This window comes from Thermobia domestica, chromosome 5 (assembly GCF_964235325.1).
Source record: "Thermobia domestica chromosome 5, izTheDome1.hap1.1, whole genome shotgun sequence".
Classification (NCBI taxonomy): domain Eukaryota; kingdom Metazoa; phylum Arthropoda; class Insecta; order Zygentoma; family Lepismatidae; genus Thermobia; species Thermobia domestica.
The window spans coordinates 170,585,703-170,605,501 of NC_137458.1; the positions used below are offsets into that span (position 1 = coordinate 170,585,703).

Genomic DNA, 19,799 nt, shown 5'->3' on the forward strand with positions numbered 1-19,799 from the left:
AACACCAGATTGCGCAAACTTTCGATTTATCTTCTCACAAAATATTCTTGTATTTTCGTAATGTATTAAACGGACATCTTTTGTCTCTATTTTCTTCTGAAGCTGCTGCTGCAAATTTTCTACAAGTCTCTAGGCCGTAAGATAGTCCAATCTGTGAGAATGCTTTATTTTGAGACAGGCTCCGTTTCTGTAAACAAGTTCTGATACACAGAGCACATCATTACAGTGTTAAATTCCGTCCATTTACTCAGCAAAATCTCAACTTGAAATTTTGATTTCGCATCATAGCTCCTGTCCTGTACAACATCATTGAGGGACAATAAAAATATATATATTTTTTTTAATGATAATGGAGAGTCGTCCTAGTCTTGGCTTCCTATTTCGTGGCGAAACTCGCTAGTGTCGATTATCGCATTCAGTGCCTTGTTTTTGCTCCACCAACTTTTTGAAGTTTTCGTAGTCTGTCATGTCCCTTGTGGTTTGCATCAATCATTTTCTTCCTAGCAAATGATTCCACCAAATTGTGTTCCTAGGATTCAGATAGGAACACAGCACTGATTTGAACCATACCAAATAAGTTTGCAGTTTCAGGGATCCGCTCAGTCGAATTTGTTATAATCAAATTAAGATCATGAGCCATGCAGTGAGTGTAAATAATTTCAGGATTATCCTTCTCCAGTAATGGTTTAACTCTTTTATAGCATACACTCAAGTTAGCAGCTCCATCAAAAGAGCAGCCTACAATATCAGACATTAAAACATTGGCAGATAGGACTCTTTTGATTTCATTATAAGTTCCTTGTCCTGTAGTGTCACTGTTTACGATAATTGCTAACAGCCTTTCAAATACTTGATCGTTTATAATGTAGCGAATTACTATAGCCAGCTGATTAAGCACTGAAACATCTTGAATAGAATCAACCATTATGCTGAAAATGCTTCCTTCCTTGACGTCTTCCACTATTTTCATCTGCAATAACCGTCCAATAATACGTTTTTGATAGAAAAGTCATTAGCGATCCTCTTCCCTACCCTTGGTCCGCTGCAGGGCTACGTCTATTCTGAGCAGACCCTACTCTAAAACGTTGTGCATTGTTTTCTGATTAACAATCACATTATTTTGGGTCTACTGTAGCATAGTAATTACCTACACCGTATTTTCAATCTCGTACTTTGTCGCCTACTACATATGGTTGTGATAGAACACTTTTATTCCAGAGCTGGATAGAATTATGGTGTTTATGCTGGTGAAAGAAAATCCATGTCAACACTGAAGCGTAAGCTCCAGCGGATAATTCCAAAAACAAAGCATGTTTTCTATTTTAAATGAACTTGATATTTGGACTAGGTAAAAGTAAATATATTTTTAAAAGTGTGCTGTTTTTCCCAGTTTTGAGTTATAAAATATAGACTTAGAAGATGTGTTAAAATCCATAAAGAACCAATCAGCCCGTGGTTAAATAGGGACCCTTTACAAACTAGGCCCCAATCTTCAACGATGAAAGAGCCCCAACTACCCAACATAATGAAAAAGGGCTCAGAGCCCCAATTGCCCAACATAATGATAAAGGGCCCCAACTGCTCAATGCAATGAAAGAAGGACCTAGCCACAAATCCAGTAACAAAAAGGCCCTATTGAAAAAAGTTAACTTAGTGATGGAAGGATGGAAGAGGGGTGTGTGTTGGCAGCATAATAACCAGTGATCTACCGAATTATTTAGCTTTCTTCTGTTTTAGCTTTTCTCTCTTTCTTCTTCTTCCTTTATTGTTTTCATTAATATTTCTTTGAGAGTGCCTAGACCGCGATTGCGGCCCTGGCCAGTCCGCCAGTGCCCACACTGACGCCTCAACATGTTTTGTTGTGCGTTTGATGGAATTCTATTACCTTGTTAGACTGGATAAATACTTATCTTTCGTTTCTTATCATTTAGCCATGAAACAAACGCCTGAAAGATATACAACCCCTGTAAACACTTGTGTGGTGTATAGATATGCTACATTGACTTCTCTAGTCTTCCGTTGCAAGCGCTGCTATCGGCTGAAGGAATTCAACTCGCTTTCTCTCGCTTAGCAACAGCTGAACCCTTATTGGCTCAACGCGTGGGTGTGTGAGGGTGTGAGCGTTAGTTCGCATTTTTGCCACGGCTCAAGACATTTTGGCAGTATAATAGTAATGTATAACTCGTAGGATATGATGTTTTACTTTTTTAAAATTTCTACACTTCCAGTGTACCCCTGAAAATGTAATAAAGAAATAACGGCCATATTTTTTAAATACTAAATTACAAATGGACAATCTACACAGAATTTGGAATCGATCAGCGAAAACGGCACATTTTTAGCACTTATGGTTTTCGAGATCTCATTGTCGAAAGGATTGGAGACTAACATATAAACCTAGCTTTTTAATATATATATTTAAAAATATACTTTAAATGTGTAATATACTTTAAATACTTTATACTTTATACACTTTCCACTTTAAATGTGTATATTTGCATCGTTTTCTTAAAAATTGCTCGAGTATACTCTAATGTGCAGATGTCTTACATTAAAAAAACATAAGAAACACATCTACAAATGCTTATCAATTTATTGGAAACACTTGGAGTTGGGAAGATGTCAGATGTCTGCGTTGACAATGGTCAGCCGGCGACCGTAGCGCCGAGATGTTCGCTGTGATGTCTTAGAACTGACTTGGTACTGTGTGAAGAGTAGTAGAACGACAGTAAACTGAGCAGTGATCGTGTAAAATCGGTGACTTCTCTCATTTCAAAAAATAACGAATTATTGGCACTCGGTTATTTGATGCGAGTATGATTAAAGTGGCAAGTATGTTGGATGTGTCTCGAGGGACAGGTTTCACTCTTTTCCGTCAGATAACTCTAAGAATATGATTGATTCCTGAGAGAGGTGGACAGCACACAGAGCTCAATGCCTTAGGTCTCATCATTACTGCGCCTATTCTCAATACAATTGGTCGTAACACCCTCATCTGCCGTAGCTCTGAAGGTAGGGATAATATTATGTTCAAAATCAGAATGCATGCAAGTTCCCAAGTTTCGTCTAACCCATGAATGTGCATAAGCGCACTCCTCTTCAGTTCCACGATTCAGCTTGGCTGTGGCGTTATAAAAGTAAGTATTTAAAAATTATATCAGTAAATATATTTGTATATTATTTTTATAATTCTATTTATTATTATTATTATTATTATTATTATTATTATTATTATTATTATTATTATTATTATTATTATTATTAATAGTAGTAGTAGTAGTAGTAGTAGTAGTAGTAGTAGTAGTAGTAGTAGGATAACGAGTGGGCACATGACGGCGTAACCTATATTAAAATCCACTTCCGCATGCAAACTGGTCATATCAATGTTATAAACTGTTGTATCATCTCAGCTACTTTCCATAGGCATTTAATGTGATGCATTTAATTGCATTTTTTTCTAAATATCATTATGTAAATAAGTAGGTTATTATTTTGTATACCCAGAGGCGATCTTAGCCTTTGCGAGGCCTAAGGCAAGATATATCGCAGGTCTTAAAATCAAAAGTAAAACTGACGATGATAAAATATCGTCAAAATATCGCTAACCAAATGTAGATCGATATATTGAGTTGCATCAAAATATCCGAGGTTGTGTCTGGTGAGAAAGAACTTCCTATAACGGAACTAATGGATACCTCAAGATAACAAACTCTGTACATGTCCAAAAACTAGGCGTGAGTGCTCAGTGTTATTGAACAGGATCGTATGAAAGTGTAGTATAGATGAGATTAAATTCAGTCTAATTTTCCTTTACGAGTTCAAACTTTTATATTCCAACATCCACCTGTGAAAAAGGTCAAGAATCCTTTGGGCTAAGAGTAGTGACCATGTGTTATTGATTTGTAAATTTGCATGCCAGTCACACAAAAGCTATTGTAAAATGAGCTGCGCGGTTACTGACGAAAAACATCTTCAGAGAAACCTTGTGGAACTTGACTCATCGAATAGTATTTGTACAATTACAGATAAACTAAGTAAACAGACAAACTAACCTCTGTTTTTCGGCCGCTACGCGCTATCGGTAAGGGGAAAAAGTTGGACTGCTGCATCTCATGTGTTGAAAATAAAAGCTAGTGATATGGTGTAATTGGAAGGGCATCCTGCATTACGAGTTGCTCTCACTGGACAGAACGATATACCCGGATATGTACTGTCGATGATTTGCATGACTGCATCTAGCAAATCAAAAGAAACCGTCGGAATTGATCAATAGAAAGGGAATCGTATGGCACGTTGACAACACCAGACGGCATACATCTACAGCGACCGGTCAGAAATTGAAAGAACTTAGATTTTTCATGTATCCAACATGCAGGTCGGACCTCGCAGCACCGTCAAGGTATCATTTGTTTCTGTCTCTGCAGAATCCCTTAAAAGATGTTAGCTTAGTTTCAAAAGAGACCTGTGAAAACCACATGTAACAGTTATCTGGACAAGAAACCACAGAAGTTCTACGTGACGGAACTAGACGTTACAGGAAAAATAACAAAGAGTCATGGAACAAAGTTCTGTATGTGTGGTTTCATAATGATATTTTTTAAATCACAATAGATATGTTTTTAATTTTAATCTCCAAAGGTTTAATATCTTTTGGACAACCTAATGCATCTCAAATCTCTTTTCAAAAGTTTTTCGAAATTTTGCTTTATTGTCATTCGCTGTCTCTCCTTTTCTTTATTTCCTGATATTTCATTTTAAAAAAATCAGTTGTTTTCCCCAATCTTTTGGCTCGTCTGCAAATTGTCTGGATGTTAGCAACATCTTCTGACGTCCGGAAGGAGACAGCTCAGCTAGCGACACTATTAGCTTTGCCAAACTATTGTGAATTAACGTGTGAGAGAGAATAAGCAGACTTATTTATGTAACAATCACCAGATACAGCTCAGACGTCATTTTACACTGGATAACTAACAACAACAACAACAATGAAAAGGATTTGGGAAGATATCGGCCAGGGCCTGTTTAGTAGGTATCATCCCGGCATATGCCTGGTAGGACAGGAAAACCTTCGAAAACCCCAGTCAAGATGGTCGGCATCGGGAATCGAACCCACAACCTCCCGAATACGAAGCCAACGCTCTACCACTTGAGCTACTTTACGTTTATAATAAGGGCTAACAATATCTAAACATTTTTGCCCAGATATTTGTGCTTTCCTTAGCTTTTAAATGATTTGAAATTTGCAAATTAGCCCTACTAACAGACAGATATAATTCTTACTTTATAATAAGAGTCTGTCGTCAATTAATATTAGCTAATAAAACATTTCTAATCATTATTAGCTGCTATTTTCGAAATATGTCTATCATGAGAAGAAAAGTGTAGTTCTATTGCAGGCAGGTAGACTTTAGATAATACTTTATCAAATAACTTAGAAAACAAAGTTTTTTTAAAAAAAAAATCCTAGTTAAGATGTGCTCCAGTATAAAAATCAAGTGCAACAGAACTCATTAACGGGCTGAGCATTTAGAAGGAAGGCATCATGGAAATACTTTGTTTTTATGGTGCATATGTTGGCGTTTTTCTGTACTACTTATAGAACTGTAATCACCTGTATCTATTCTCAGATTTTATAAACTTCAGAATTTGATCTAATGTCATGTTTTTTGTTTTATGATCAGATGCGTGATAATGGCGAAATGAAGATAGTAGGAGCAAACGGAAGAGCTTCGATAAAACCACGCATACTTGTGTTACTTGACGCCGTTTCGTACCAAACCAGCGTTCTCACTCTCTACCACCTACCCATTGAAATTTCATAAATATTTTGAAAAATTAAGTTTAGAACTATAAAGCACGATATCCATGCAAACATAGGGCCCCGGGTAATTACCGATTCGCCCAATATAAAGGCCGCCATTGCGTGATGTAACGAAACGTCTATTGCTGAGTGCACAAATCACATACGTAAAAGAATAAACAAAGTACCAACTTTGATGCACTATGTTCACGTGTTCGGTACCCAGATAACAAAACATAAGACTACTTCTGCTTGAATCCACCCAACAACACACCTCCTATTGTAGAAGGTGTGCTTTCTATGTGCACTTGACATTAGCAAATGAAAATACAATGATGTTTATACAGATCAGACACTCAACTGATTATATAACAATAAGAATAGTTCAATCGTCTATTTGTGAATGTTTCAGTCGTCAGAAAACAAATTACGTAACACAATATTATCTATCATTTATATTTCAAGGAAAAAAAAATATTTTTCCTGATATTAGTCATGAATGATGAGTATAAAAACGGTTGGTTGACCACACGCAATACTTTTTGTCCCTATCATGAAGGCTGGTATTATAAGTTTATGTTCTGTGGCGCTGCTAGCTATTGTAGTGCCAAGTGCAAATGGCTATTTACAAGTTAGCGGTAACAACTTGACTTACAAAGGACAAAGAGTATTTCTGTCAGGATCGAATATTGCCTGGAATTGTTACGCTTGTGATTTCGGTAACAACCAATATGCTCAAAATGGCCCAACTCTTGAAAACTGGCTACAACAAATTGGCAACGCCGGAGGAATTGCTGTCCGTAAGTTTCCTTTTCCTAAGTATTCTTTGATACTTTATGTTCAAAGGTATTACACATAATTGGATTACAAGTTTATGTGACTGAAAACGGAACATTGTGTTGGAATTTTAGCTAAATTTAACAGTTGATTTGCAGTATCAATTTCGTTGATTTTGGCCTGGGGCGGAATTAAATTGGTGGTCAATTATGTAAGTAACAATTCCATATACAGTGTGAATAAATTATTTTGCTTCAACCTTGACTTTTTTATATTAATGATAGTGATGTTACACTTATGTGTGCACTTCAAGACATTAATAGTATATAGTCGTAAATATGTCATACAAGAAGATGGTTCATTATTTGTAGAGGTTACTTACAATATTATATTTAAACATTCTATTGCATTGAGCGAAGCCCTTCAAGCACATGGTATGGGGCATTGCTCTACACACGAAATAGCAGTGCTTACATATACCAGTACCGTCATTTAACTATTGCAGAAATTGCTTGGATATCATAGAATTTGTCCCATTTCCTCCTTTAGGAGCGGAATTTTCGAAAACGCTGAAACATTGATATCCTTTCTTTTAATTATTAGTTTATACACCGAATTTCACACATCCTACTTAAGAGAATCTTCACATTGGACTATTTTTCTATCCTTGATGCGGAATTTTGTGTAAGACTGGAACATGTATTCTATTATTCTAGATGTTGAGTTTACATATCGAACTCACACCTCTAACTTAAGCTAATCGTCACATTGAACGTTTTCTGAATAAATAATAGGAAATTTGAATACTATTTTAAAAAGTCCTCATTCCCTCTTTCAGGAGCGGAATTCCAAAAACATTGAAGCAAGTATTTTATTATTTTTAATTGTTTTCATATATCCAATTTCACACCGTTAAATTAAGCGAATCCTCTCGCTGGACTCTTTCTGAAGAGGGATTAGTACAAAACAAGACGTGACGGTTCTCGTTTACAGAGTATTGTGAAAGTGGGGTCTTGAAAAATGCATATGGAAACGATTTATCTAGTTATACGGAGTAAAGTATCCCACATTCATAGTACCCTCAACAATCTCAAGACTCACGAATCCGAAATTTCTAATGAAACCTAGGGTCTGAGATGCTTCAAAGAAAAATGTATTTACCACGAATCTTTAGGGCTTAGATATAAAGAGAACAAATGGAGATTAATGATAATAATTATTAATTAAAATAAAATAAAAATATACTAAATATTCAAAAGTGAACAATAACAGAAAATGAACAAAAGAATTTAGATAAAACAAAACGGCATAGCGAAAAAGACATAAACCATTCTTTGTTTAACATTCTTTGCCTCTAAATCATAAAATGTGTGTGAATGCCAAATGAGTTCTGTTCTAGCCTTTGTATCTAGAAATTTTGTACGCCAATGCCCTTAGAAAATTTAAAATAATACTTGAGTCATGACAAGATTAATGTTGTCTAGGGGAATAGAAATAACGATTATAACAATCTTATAGTAGACAAAAGACATACTTACCTGATGCAGTGCAGCATTCTGTGAACCTAAAAGGATGCTAGTTACTCCTCTTGCTCATAGTTTGTATTAAGGAAACAAGGAGTTGGCCGGAGGTTACATCCCAACAATGCCAAAATTAATGTATTAGTAACGATGGGAGTTGAACTGTTCGGAAAAGGTGGAGTATAAGATTTTCTCTATTGACTTAATCGTGATTGGCGATGGACAAGAATTTCAGACTATGAATGGGATGGCATACAGAAACCTCAATTTTCAGATGTACGAGATGTATATCCACCGGATTCCATTTCTTTTTTATCTCTTTTTATTTTAATTTCTTCAAATTTTATCGATTATGACAAACCCTTGTGCCTTGCCACGGTGGGAGGAAGCTTTCCTCTAACTAATCCATAATGAGTCCATGGTTCAACGTACTTCTACAATAACATTTATTATTCTGTTACTGTAAGAACGCTGAGTGAGTAAACGTTTCCGTATTCAAAACCAACCAAGAGAAATACAAATCTCTTCTTACACGGAAAATAATGATTCAGTTAGCTTAAATTGATCGATAAATGATTCCAATCATTTTAAAAATAGTCCGTATAAAACGATCTCCTGTAATATATTTCTATTAGAAAAGTTGTCTCGTCTCGAGTCTTGTAACGAAAATTCTGTCTCGTTTCGTCTCGCGGCATTTCTCAAATGTCGCCCTTAAGAAGCGAAACCTTTGAAGATGGTAAAACTTGTACTCCTTTATATCTTAAAGTTTGTGAGCTATACCGAAGAGAGGAATAAAAATTACCGATCTGGCTTACCTTTTATCAAATTTTTAGTGATTTTTAAGAGTTAGCAATCCGGCTCAGCTCCAGTTCCAATTCCTGTTCAAGTTCCGATTCCTGTCCGATTGAACACAGGAGCAGATAATAGACTACGAACATCTACTAAATATAGCAAAAATAACACAGAGCATAGACTACGAACATAGCCTTTTAAGACCCTGGAAACACTGCATATTTTGTTGTTGTTTTTTCTGATGGGAACTGATAAGTGTTGCCAACTCCTAACAAAAATCACTAGTAGTCTTTTACGACCACTTTTCGGTACCCTGGTAACTGCATTTTTATGACTTTTTCTGGATCAATTTTACCGGTTCCAATTACACATATAACCTTTATTGAACATAACAGAAATTACACCAATTCTAGAAAGGCTAAACTAGCATGACATTGTACCATTGAACACAGCAGAAATTACACAGAGTATAGACTACGAACATGTATTCCAACTTCTATTTAACATAGCCTTTACGACATTGGTAACACTGCATATTTTGTTGTTTTCTTTTATTCAATTCGATTCCATAGCTGACAATTTTTTTCTGACAACACTGCTAATTTCCGGTTCCAATTCAGTAGACATTACAGGATAAAAGAGAACGATTCATTTTTATAACCTCTATGTATCATAGCAGACTATGGTTTGTTTTTGTGATTGGGGTTTTTATGTCGAAGTAGATTTTCCATTTGCCCCAACTTCTATTGAACATAGCAGAAATTACATCCAGTCTGGAAAGTCTAAATAAGTATTACATTAAAGGTGTTTTTGTAGCCTTTTACGACCACTTTTTTCATTAACTTTTATGATTATTTGAACCGTTAGCAACTTTGTATATTTTTCTGAACCAATTTTAGCTGGTTACACTGCTCATTTCTAGTGCCAGTTCCGGTTGAACACAAAGCAGACAATTAGCTACAAACATCTATTCCAACTCCTATTGAACATAGCAGAAATCCGTAGCCTTTTACGACCCTGGTAACACTGCATATTTTGTTGTTCTTTTTCTGGATTAATTTTTGTAGCATTTTATAAGCATAGCAGAAATTACACCCAGTTTAGTCACACGCAGAAATTACATAATAAGACAGTGATTTTTTACCACTCTTTTAATTCCTTTTCTGATATTTTTGTATCCTGGCAGCACTTCGTATTTTATTGTTCTCTTTTATGACATTTTTAAAGCAGAAATTACACCCACTCTAGTAAGGCTAAACGAATATGACATTGACAGCGTTTTCGCACCCTTGACAATACTGCATATTTTATTGTTCCGACTCCGATTCCGAGTACATACAAGCATTTTTTTAACATAGGACTATGAACACATGCTCCAACAGCAGAAATTACACCCAGTCTAGAAAGGCTAAACGAGCATAACATTGGCGGCGTTTATGGAACCAGACTTTTATTTTTTTTTTTCATTTGTGTTATTTGAGACCAGATGTTTGATTTTCTTGTACCCTTGGCTACACTGCATAAGTTTTGGTTTCTTTTTTCCGAATTCTTATTAACAGTCTAATAATATCTAAAGATTAGCTGTGTATGAGGTAAGAACATGCTACGCTATCATTTAAACACAATGGAACAGATGATGAGAAAACGGAAACGTAGCAATCTTCCACCAAGGAGGATTTAGATATCAATGGAGATATTCTTCCCCGGTCCACCTCTTAAAAAAGTGAGTCAGTATAACCTTGTCTACACCATTATATATATGTATACCGTATATATCGTATGTATCTGCATCCCGGAATGCCCCGTGAGAAAATCTTGGAATTTGAACACATTTCCCTGATTCGAACTTCACCTCAAACTGTGGATATATTGTTACCATGTATTCGAAATAGGGAGTTTGAAGAAGAAAGAAGAAAATGAGTTGGATCGAAGGAAGAATGAATGGAAAGCGATAGGAACAGTAGATAAAGTAAAACCAACGAAAACAAGAAAAAATAGGTTTTAAATTCTCATGGCTATTACTGTATTCTTAACCGGTTTTAAATAAATTGATGTTTTCTCTTGATGTCACGTTTCTTTAATGCCAGCTTATCCAGATACAGAGAAGCACGGTTGGTTCAGGTTGGAGTTAACATCTTTATATCACAAAGGATGTATGAGACTTTGTCTTATAGTTTAAGGTGGAATCCGAATCACGTGAACTCCACTGACAATCTATTCTGGGACTTAAGGAGTCGAAGACGTAAACAAATAGTATTGTAGATATTTACGTATAAGATTCTATAGTACTGTATATAATAATTATATTGTGAGTCTTTTGACATATAGGTGGGGAACGTGAACACTAACAGAATCACATATTCGCCGCTTGTCGACTACATAACGAAACATGAAAAGATGTATGCTAGGAATGACCAGCAAAGATAGAAAAAAAAAAACTGCATGGATCAGAAAAGAATAGGTATTATCATGAAAACAAAGGCACTGAAGTGGCGGTGGGTTGGAGATATTATACGGAATATGTGGAAAATACGTAAGATCTTAAGAAATTTTCAAGGGGGAAAAAGTGTATTAGACCTCTGCTAAGTAGGTGAACTTCACCGTAGAAAGAATATATTTAAGTAGACTTTAAAATGTTTAAAATTATATGTGACTTTTATTACTCGTGAAATATATCGCAAATACAATGATATTGCTTGATGGATATGGTATTTCAGTTATTCTTTCACTCGTTATGACTATTGCTTTAGATGTTACCTAAATCCAACCGATGGTATTTTACCTTGAAGGAATTTGGGTCCACATTGGTGGAGAAACGACACCAGCCTTCGACAGCAACGGCAATGTTGTTGGCCCAGACACCGGTGGTACTTTGATTGACGATATGAGGAAGTACTTGGACGCTGCTGCAGCAAATGACATTCTTGTGATCTTTGTCTTGTAGAATGGAGCTGTTGCACCTCAACAAAGAGTCTTGGATCTCATCAACGATGACACTAAACTGCAAACCTACTTGGACAATGCCTTGACGGTAAGCAATAATTTGGTACAAGTTAATAAGTGAGTAAATGCATATGGGGATGAAATAGAAAGCAGAAATGGTTTGCTTTTAAGTTATTTAGTAAAGAAGCATACACAATAAGTTTTCTTACTAATACATTGTACCTTTTGGTCGTCATGATTATAAATCATCCATTGAGTAAATAATAATATATCATAAAAATCAGTGGTCAAACTGAAAATATATTACTACCGGATTCTTAAATGCGTAGACTTGACTGACATATGTATACTTGAAACGATAAAAAATTTCAAATACATGTGAATTGAACTGGCACAACTTCTAGCGCACATATAATACACAGCAACAATCGAAACATAGCTATAGTTTACACACACTGTATTTGTTTATAATTTTCTTAAGATGAACCAGTATTGTGCCAAATCAATAAACATTTCCGATTACTCGTGTCTTGCGTATATTCTTGTTTTTCGACCGATGATTAATAGTGAGCTCGTTGCATTTTACTTGGTTTGAAACAGAAATCAGGTTTTCTATTTATATTTCTATAATAAAAAAAATATTCTTAAACATCTTGCTTGTTGTATTTGTATAACTATGAAAACACTGAATTTTTATCAAAATAATTATAATAATATGTTTATATAACTTTCAAGCAAATATAATATCTCAAGATTATATATATTAATCTTCCTTTCTACCCATCAGCCTATGGTACAGGCTTTGAGTGACCATCCAGCTTTGGGAGCATGGGAGATTATCAATGAGCCCGCTGGTTCTTGGGCCATACAATCTAATTCTAACCAATGTGCTGACACTTCTGGTCTACAAGGAACTGGAGCTGGATGGGCAGGCAGTATCTCTCCTGAAAGGTAAGATGCTGCATAAAATCCTTTCGTTGAACTAATTATCAGGTTATCTCAGTAATTTGTAAGTAGGATAGGTTAGCTTGGTAAGAGTGATTGAAATGTCTTGTTTTACGTTTGGTGGGAAGTGACCCTTAATAACAAGAAATAGGTGGAGCGAGGTTACGAGTTTAAGATCACAAACTCTGTAGATACATGTTCAGAAAAGGCTGAAATGCCAAGTCAGTCAGGAGCCAGTATATTGTTGAATAGAGGCTTGTGAAAGTGCATTATAGAGAACACATAATTGAAAAATATTTTCCTATGCTAGTTCAAGCTGAGGTACTCTGCACATCTATCCACGAAAGCTTCAACATTGTAACTGGAACAGGAGTGGTGAACACACATCGTACACCGTTGTTTGTGAAATTCCGTGTGGATTACAGAACATTGAAAAATCGATGCCAGTTCTACCGTTGAACATGTTGTAAGCTCCTCAGCAACACTGTCCAAAATTATTTTAAAAACAAGCATTCGTGTAATTGCAGACGTGTTAGGCATACACAGTATCACTTTTGATAATATAATTAAGTTAGAACATATAGGGATCACAAAACTTTATATCGGCAAACAAGGATCGTCGTCTTGGGGTGTGAAGTTCTCAGATTATGTGAAATGTTCCGGCATCGGGCTTTTACTTCTGATAAATAAATAGACCTGTTACGACAATCGTAAGTGAATGGGTCGTGATGAACGTTTCCAAAATCATCCCTCCACCCAAATAATGTATTGATATTGAAATTGTCGTTCATGGCGGAGGTGGTTCATAATATTTTTCTCCAATGACGCGAGACCATTACTACTGGTCTGTATAGTGCTGAATTCCATGAAATGTACTGCTAAGTTGTCCGCAAGCATCCAGCAATCGCTATCAAACATGGTGCCCACATGTTCAATGAAAACGCATGTCTATCAAAGAATGAAGCAGGCTATTAATAAGTTGCAATGTGGAACCCTCCCTCAGGCACGCATTGTCTTGACGCCTCGCTCACCGTCTACGAACTCTTTCGGTATTTTGATCACTTCTTGGCATGGAAAATCGTACTGATGGTCGGTGGTACTTCGTAAAATTAAGCACTTCATCGAATTTCATATACTAGACTTCTGTATCATGAAATCTAAACATTACTGAGGGTTGGCAAAGGAATATACCCTGCAGCGAAGTAACGTATCTAGGATTATTTTTAAGGGTGTGTGGAGAGGGCCACTAAAATTTTGAGGGCACCTTTCATACCTAACACCATTAGTAAGGGACACCTCCACAAAACCGACAAATACTTTTGTCTTGGCAAAAATATACATCTTATCGGAGAGAACCATCCCTTTACGACAAGGACGGTCATATTTTACCTCGAACATTTAATAACCTCTTCACAACAGACAGCAATTACTCTCAGCTCATACTTATTTAGTGCAGAAAATACTTCCTACAATTTAAAAATAAATCTCTAATTGATCCTTCAACTTATCCAGCAGTTAGAACCAAGTTCAGATCAAAAGCTAGTGTTCACAGGATTATACGACAGTTTCAGACAAACTATTGCGAACTTTTTCCAAGAAAATAATAAATCCTGATAATGGGTTAGTTCTGTCCACATTTTCAGTATTTAATAAAAATGTTGTTTCTTATTGGATGACTTTTACTTTTAATACAGTCAGTAAGCGAATTAAGATTCTTTTATAGTGATTTTGTACTTGAGAGTGAAGCGATTACAGAATAATTTTGCAGTACACTCACATGTAAACACATCTCAAAGAGATACTTTGTTTCATTATATACGGGGATAACCATTATGTTATAGCAAGTTTAGGTAACGTCAACGCAAAATATAATACATTTTACTCTCCGGTTATTCTCAACTTATCACCTCCAAAAATAAATGAGACTGATTAATTTATGTTAGCAGTTAATACTGTAGACCTTCATGAACTGGATTTGGCTCCATGTCTTGGATGCTTGTCATTGCGCGATAATAGGGTAATTGGGTTTAAAATCCTTCTTGAAATCGGTAAAAACCAATGGGAGATATTTTGTGAATCTAGCAAGAACATATCGTTATACTCAACTATGAATAAACTTTACCACACTGCCACATTGGTACCTGACGTTTGTGGCATTTTAAACATATACAAATTTTGTTATTGTTGTTACAAAACAGAATAAAAATTTCTAAAATAATTGAGATTATTTCGAAAGAAATCGGAGCATGTAGCACTCAGAGGTCAAGCTGGATCCCACACTGGAAGTGAAATTTTGTATATTTTTAAACAGGTACAAAACTTTTTATAATTGGTACAAAACAATACAAAATCTTCTTAACTAAATTAGATCATTTTCAAAAAAAAAAAAAAAAAAAAAAAAAGAAAGAAAGTATGTGGCTTTCAGAAATTCAGTTGGAGCTTAACGCTAGAAAAGTAATTAGTGGCATCGTAGAACAAGTACGAAACTTCTGATTGTTAGTACAAAACAGCGTGAGACAAGGGCGCCCGTATTGTGGTTTCCAAGGGAGGGGGGGCAAGTATACGCGAAATTTCAAATATAAGTTCAAATTTTGCTGTAACTAATGTAAAAATTCTATTGGGTTTTCGATATTCCGAAGTACAATTTCCTCTAGGGGGCGAGCGCCCCACCTTGCCCCTCCTGATGGGCGTCCTTGGTGTGAGATAATTCTAAAAGAAATGAGAGATAATTTTGGAAGAAATACAAGTATTTAACGCTCAAAAGTACAACCGAAAGTCCCCACTAGAACTAAAATTTGGGATATTTGGAGCAGTTACATTATTATTATTATTATTATTATTATTATTATTATTATTATTATTATTATTATTATTATTATTATTATTATTATTATTATTATTATTATTTTGGTACGAAACGGTACAAAACTTTCCGAATGAAATGAGGTAATTTTTAAAGAAATCGGAGCGTGTGGTACTTGGAGGTCCAGTTGGAGCCTTACTGGAAGTTAAACGTGGAACATTTTGGAACATGTACAACATTTTTTGTTGTTAGTAAAAACTGTACAAAACTTCCTTAATGAAATGAGATCAGTTTAAGAGAAATCGTAGTATGTGGCACTCAGTTCCATCTGGAACGTGACACTGGAAGTGAAATTTGGAACATTTATGCATCTTTTTATTGTTGTAGGTAACAGTACAAAATGTTATTACTGAAACGAGATCATTTACAGAGATATAGAACATGTGACAGAAAGAATTGCAGGTGGATATTCCAGAGTGGAAGTGAAATTTGTGATATTTTCAAACAGGTACAGTTTTTTTTATTTTGGGCTCAAAATAGTACAAACATTCCAAATTGAATGAGATCATTTTGAAATAGCTCGGCGTATATGGCACACAGGGTTCGAACTGTAGTGCTACACTGGAAGTGAATTTGGAACATTTTGGTAGAGATACACAACCGATTATTGTTACAAAACTTTCTTCTTTGAATGAGATCATTTTGAAAGAAATTGATTGTCAAATCAAGCTGGAGTGCTATTGGAAGTGAAATTTGGGGCATTTTTAAACAGGTACAAATCTTTTGTTTAGGAATCAGCAAGAATAAAGTACCATTCATATAACATCAAATATTTTTAGAAATAAGTTGACAGGTAAATTACCTTGAAGTATAGTGTGATGGATGAGATACTGAGTAACAACCGTGTTTCCTTTCTTTTTGTCAAGGTCTTTGAGGTTCATAAACTGGCAAGCGGATGCAATCCATCAGGCAGCTTCCAATGCAGCCGTGACAGTCGGAACCTGGTCTTCAAATCCAATCTCTGACAACATTGGAACAAGTAAGTATTGGATTTGCTACAAACGTAACAATCAACGCTATTACTATTTATTCATGCAACAGTTTCTCTTAATGTATGTACTAAGCCAGACGGTTTTCAGTAACAACATTTACTATTTTCGATTTATTTAAGCTGACTCAGGCTCGATTAAAAGTGTAATGGAGATTAATTCATTTTTCCCACAGGAACTAATTGACTAAAATTGCTTATACTGTATTGTCCTCACTGTCAATCAGCCAATGAAGATATTCTCCAATCAATCATTGAGATTGCCTCACGCATCTATCGCTTTACGTTTGCCTTTTAGTGAAAAAGCCATTGGCCACAGAAAAAGTAGTTCCAGTACGTACGTGACAAATTTACGTATAATACGACCCGACGATTTATAACTATGGATGATGATCCAATGTGTGGATCTACTTATGGTACGGAAGAAATTTATGAAAAATTTATGACTGTACTCTTGTGGCATATTGTACTTTCGCCAAGATGGATTTTGGAACGAGCCCTTCCCGCTGCTCTAGTAGCCATTGCGCGCGCCTTTGGTGCATGGGGTCCCAAGCAGTGGTCGAAGTGAGACGGTATGCGGTGGTATGCCATACCGCCTCTAGTTTTTCTATGATATAGGCATACCGCCTCTGGTTTTTAAGTGACCCAGACCAGTGGCGGCGTAAGGGCGGGGCGAGCGGTGCCCCGCCCCGGGCCCCACTTTGTGGAGGGCCCCCGACGGTAGGTAAAAAAAAAAAAAATTACTAAGGAACCTTGTTAGCATGAGCCGTACAAGGGCCGTCCAGGTTTATATTCCACACCTTCCCTAAAAGTAAATGCAATTAATTGTCTCAATCAATATTACACCAAATAACGGATGAAACAACAGAAATATCTGTCTAATAGAGCTAATCAGTGCCGGATTTCCGTATAAGCTAAACAAAGCTATAAGCTTCAGGCCTCACTCTCTTTGGCACATGAAAGAAATTTAAAGAAAAAACTGAATGTAGATTAAAATTAAAAAAAAAAAAATAAGTTTGATTATCTTGGAGGCTCCAAAAGAAATTTAAAGGAAAACGCTCTGAATATAGGTGAAAAATAAAGTAAATGTTTCATACCCTTGGGGACCCCCAAAAAATTTTAAAGGAAAAGGCTGAATGCAGGCGAAAAAAACAAAACAGACGTTTCACTTTCTTGGGGCCCTCAAGAATTTTTTTTTTTAAAGTTAAATGTAGCTGAAAAATAAATAAAAAAAAAAGTTTTACTCTTTTGGGGCCCCAAAGAAATTTAAAGGAAAAATGTATGTGGATTAAAATATGAATAAAATAAAAGTTTTACTCTATTCAATAACCTCAGAGAAATTTAAAGGAAAAGCTGAGTGTAAATTAAAATATAATGAAAGACCAAGTATATTGTGTTATTTACATTCTAAGGTCTTATGATGCAATTAATGGGGCCCCGTCTGCTAGCCTGCTTCCTAAACTATCACTGTTTATTTATTTATTTATTTATTCATATATCAGTTGAAGAGAAGGGCAGAAAGAAGGGATCAACGTATATAATGCTTTATTAGGGTACTAGCATTCTGTTCCTAATTAAAAGCTCTTTGGTGCAGACGCTATAGTAGCTGATTCACTTGTTTTCCTTCTATCTTTATTGTTTTGTCCTTTAGAAGTCGAATTTTCAGCGAGCGAAACCCTTTCGCTTACCTGGTTTCCCCACTTCTGCTCTTCCTTTTGGCGTATGAATTTACATTTCAACCCACAAATTTAGAGTGAAGAAAATGTTCAATAAGAAAACAAGTGTTCAAATAATCAAAATACTTCAGCATTATAATTCATTCAATTCCTGATTGTTCTCATATGGAACACTTGTCACAAATCATTCGATTTGTTGACATACAACGTGATTCTGTTCAAGTTCGGGAAGTATTTATTGATTTCATCTCTGTCGAAGGAAAGACTGCTGAGAGTGTTTCTGCTGAAATACTGAAGGAACTTCAATGTGATAGGTTTGGTATTAAGATTCTAGAGGCCAGTCTTGTGATAATCAGGCTACAATGGCCGGGCAATATTCTGGAGTTCAACCTTTCATACGGAATATAAGTCCTTTGGCCATTTTCGTTCCTTGTAACAATAATTCATTGAACCTTGTAGGTTACATGCTGCGCACGTTAACGTTCTGGCGGTGACTTTGTTGGGAGCAACGGTACGTTTGTTGGTATTCTCTAGATCCACTCACCGATGGAATGTGCTGCAAAATCACGTAAAAATTAGTCTGAAACCTGAAAATGACACTAGATGGAGTTCAAAAGCAGAAGCTTTAAGGCACTTTCTAGTCAATTGGATGAAGTAATTGATCCGTTGGAAGATCTGCGTGACACTTCGATTGAAACGCTTGATATTACAGGAGATGCTGGTCTTCTTCTTGCAAACATCCAGTCATTTAACTTTATCGCTTTACTATATTTCTGATCTGCAAATCTCTCATATATTGATCGGATCCATAAATGCCTTCAATCTCAGGATATGAGTTTCAATCAAACTCTTATTCAGTTACAGAGCCTGGTTAACACCATTAATATCTGGAGACTTGAGCTGGACAAGGAAATCATATCCACAGCTGAAAGAAGTTGCAGGGCATGGAACATAACTGTGGGTACACACATTAGAAGGAGATGCATGCTTGGAGAAACAAAGAACGAAACCTGACTGCACAGGCCGAAGTGAAGCGCTCTATCAATGAATTCTAGATGAGATGAGACAACAAATGTATGATCATTTTACTCAGATGCATGACCTGAACGACAGATTTGGATTCTTGCGTTCTATGGCCAAATTTGTGCAGCAGCTAGATGATGAGAGGGAGGAAAGGCTAAAAGAATGTTGCTCTGATTTGGCTTTGTTCTACCCAAATGACCTGGATGACTTATTATTATTTCAGGATTGTAAGGATTTAATCCGTTCACTAAGGTGTGCTCAGAAAGCTAAAGAACAACTTGACTTTTCACCACAAGGTATCCTGAAATATGTATCTTCAATGGGGCTTAAAATTTACTAAAGTTTGGCAACAGCTCTTCAGATTTTGATAACACTGCTGAATCTGTCGCATCATGTGAAAGGTTTTTCACCAAAATGAAATTGATAAAATCATACTTGCGTTCCACAATGAATCAGGCAAGATTCACGAATC

The 19,799-nt window shown here is 35.9% G+C and overlaps 1 protein-coding gene across 1 annotated transcript in view; it reads left to right on the forward strand.

Moving 5' to 3' along the window:
- Positions 1-6,316: 6,316 nt before the first annotated feature.
- LOC145685313 (mannan endo-1,4-beta-mannosidase-like) overlaps positions 6,317-19,799 on the forward strand; it is a 35,330-nt gene continuing 21,847 nt past the window's right edge. Inside the window, exons 1-4 of the mRNA XM_081757686.1 lie at positions 6,317-6,600; positions 11,679-11,824; positions 12,620-12,783; positions 16,507-16,619. Coding sequence (XP_081613812.1) covers positions 6,354-6,600; positions 11,679-11,824; positions 12,620-12,783; positions 16,507-16,619 — 670 coding nt within the window. The 5' untranslated portion in view covers positions 6,317-6,353. The remainder of the gene's footprint in view (positions 6,601-11,678; positions 11,825-12,619; positions 12,784-16,506; positions 16,620-19,799) is intronic.